Source organism: Papilio xuthus, unplaced genomic scaffold (assembly GCF_000836235.2).
Source record: "Papilio xuthus unplaced genomic scaffold, Pxut_1.1 DF826938.1, whole genome shotgun sequence".
Lineage (NCBI taxonomy): Eukaryota > Metazoa > Arthropoda > Insecta > Lepidoptera > Papilionidae > Papilio > Papilio xuthus.
Window position 1 is genome coordinate 1041541 of NW_013531711.1, and position 1687 is coordinate 1043227.

At 46.8% G+C, this 1687-nt stretch overlaps 1 protein-coding gene across 1 annotated transcript in view; it reads right to left on the reverse strand.

Annotated features, from left to right (window-relative positions):
• The window catches only part of LOC106121570 (uncharacterized), a 40294-nt gene extending 38623 nt beyond the window's left edge, over positions 1 to 1671 (reverse strand). Inside the window, exons 1-2 of the mRNA XM_013317282.1 lie at positions 1187 to 1671; positions 7 to 1128 (exon numbers count right to left, since the gene is read on the reverse strand). Of these exons, the coding sequence (XP_013172736.1) occupies positions 7 to 1128; positions 1187 to 1671 (1607 nt within the window). The remainder of the gene's footprint in view (positions 1 to 6; positions 1129 to 1186) is intronic.
• Positions 1672 to 1687: the final 16 nt, after the last annotated feature.

A 1687-nucleotide genomic window follows, 5' to 3' on the forward strand; every position in this document is an offset into this window, starting at 1 on the left:
TCCGTAAAAGTTTGACCAATTAGCAAGGGTTTTTCCAAGAAATCGTCACAGACTACCTTACAAATAACTCTGGCTTTGACATCGTCTATACTCAAGTCGAGCGATAGCTCTCCAAGAGATTGCACAACGCTATTACCGAAGCCTTTCATTTGAGAGGACGTGTTATCGTGAAACAAGCCTAACTCCTTGGTTACCGACTCCTTAATCAAAGTAACCTCACTTCCAAAATCTATGAATCCCTGTAGGGACACCCCATTAACAATAACCTCTTTTATAAATTTGGAGTTTGAGCCTTGAGTACAGTGTTCGACAGAATCTATGCGCATTGTTTTTGAAACTGTAGCGTTAGTATTCGTCGGCTTTTCCCCTGACTTGCTAAAACAGGTATCTAACGTATGACCGATTTTATTGCATCGTTGGCACTTTAAGATAGGTTTAGGACAATGTAGAAAACTATGGCCTTTCTCCTTACAATTATAGCAACCTATGGGTTGAACCGATCTAACTATAACCTTATGTGCTTGGTTCTGATTATAACTCTGATATGTATTATCTAAAAGTTTATCACGAAATTGACCACGGTCCGCGGAAGGCTGATGAGTATCTTTATTGCTTATTAAGAACTGCAAAAGTTGATCAGGGTGACTGCAACGTAATGCCAGGGCACCTGATCTAAGCGTCCTATCTGACAAGCCGTGAATAACGCAGTCCACGGCACGCTTTCCTACTATATCGCATTGAGTTACTAGAGCAAGCTTTTCGTAATAATAAACCTCAATAGGCTCATTAAACTTACTTTTTCTTTTTAGCATATCCTCCAAGGTCTGGCCGTAATTTTGTTCACAAGGAAATGCATTTATCAATTTATCCTGCCATTCGTTCCAGCTAAAGAGAATGGAATTCAAACTTTCGTACCAAATTTTAGCCAGTCCTTGGAGTTTCTGCATGGCAAAGTGAGTGGTAGTTCTATCGTCCCAACCATATACGGATGCACATTCATTGACCTTTTTAAGCCATATATCAACACGTTGATTTTTAGTTGATGGATCAAAATTAGGCAATATATTTTGGTGGTCTATCTTTTGTGACGACTGTGCATTGTTTATGTGGCTGTGACGACAGATCCTCCTTAAGCAATTTTAAAAAATTAAGAAAATCGTTCTTAGAAAAAGATGAACTACGTGACCTCATATTTTCTTCTGCATTGATATGTTGGTCGACCCGTTGCTCTGCCCGGCGCTCAGCTTCCCGATGAACGGAGGGCTCGTGATGCTCGCTGACACGAAGCTCTGCCCGACGTCCGGACGGCTCGCGACGCTCGCTGTCACGAAGCTCTCCGCAATGCTCGCCGACACGTAGATCTGTCCGACGCTCGGCATCCCGACGTCCAGAGGGCTCGCGGTGCTCGCTGACACGTAGCTCCGCACGGCACTCGGCTTCCCGACGTCCGGAGGGCTCGCGGTGCTCGCTGACACGTAGCTCCGCACGGCACTCGGCTTCCCGACGTCCGGAGGGCTCGCGGCGCTCGATGCTACGTAGCTCCGCACGGCACCCGGCTACCCGACGTTCGGAGGACTCCCGACGCTCGCTGCCACGCCGTGACGTCGATCGACGGCGGTTGTCCGTCGCACGAAGTCGTTCACGCTCTCGGCGTAACTCTTGCTCCAACATCTGTACTCTCTGACGG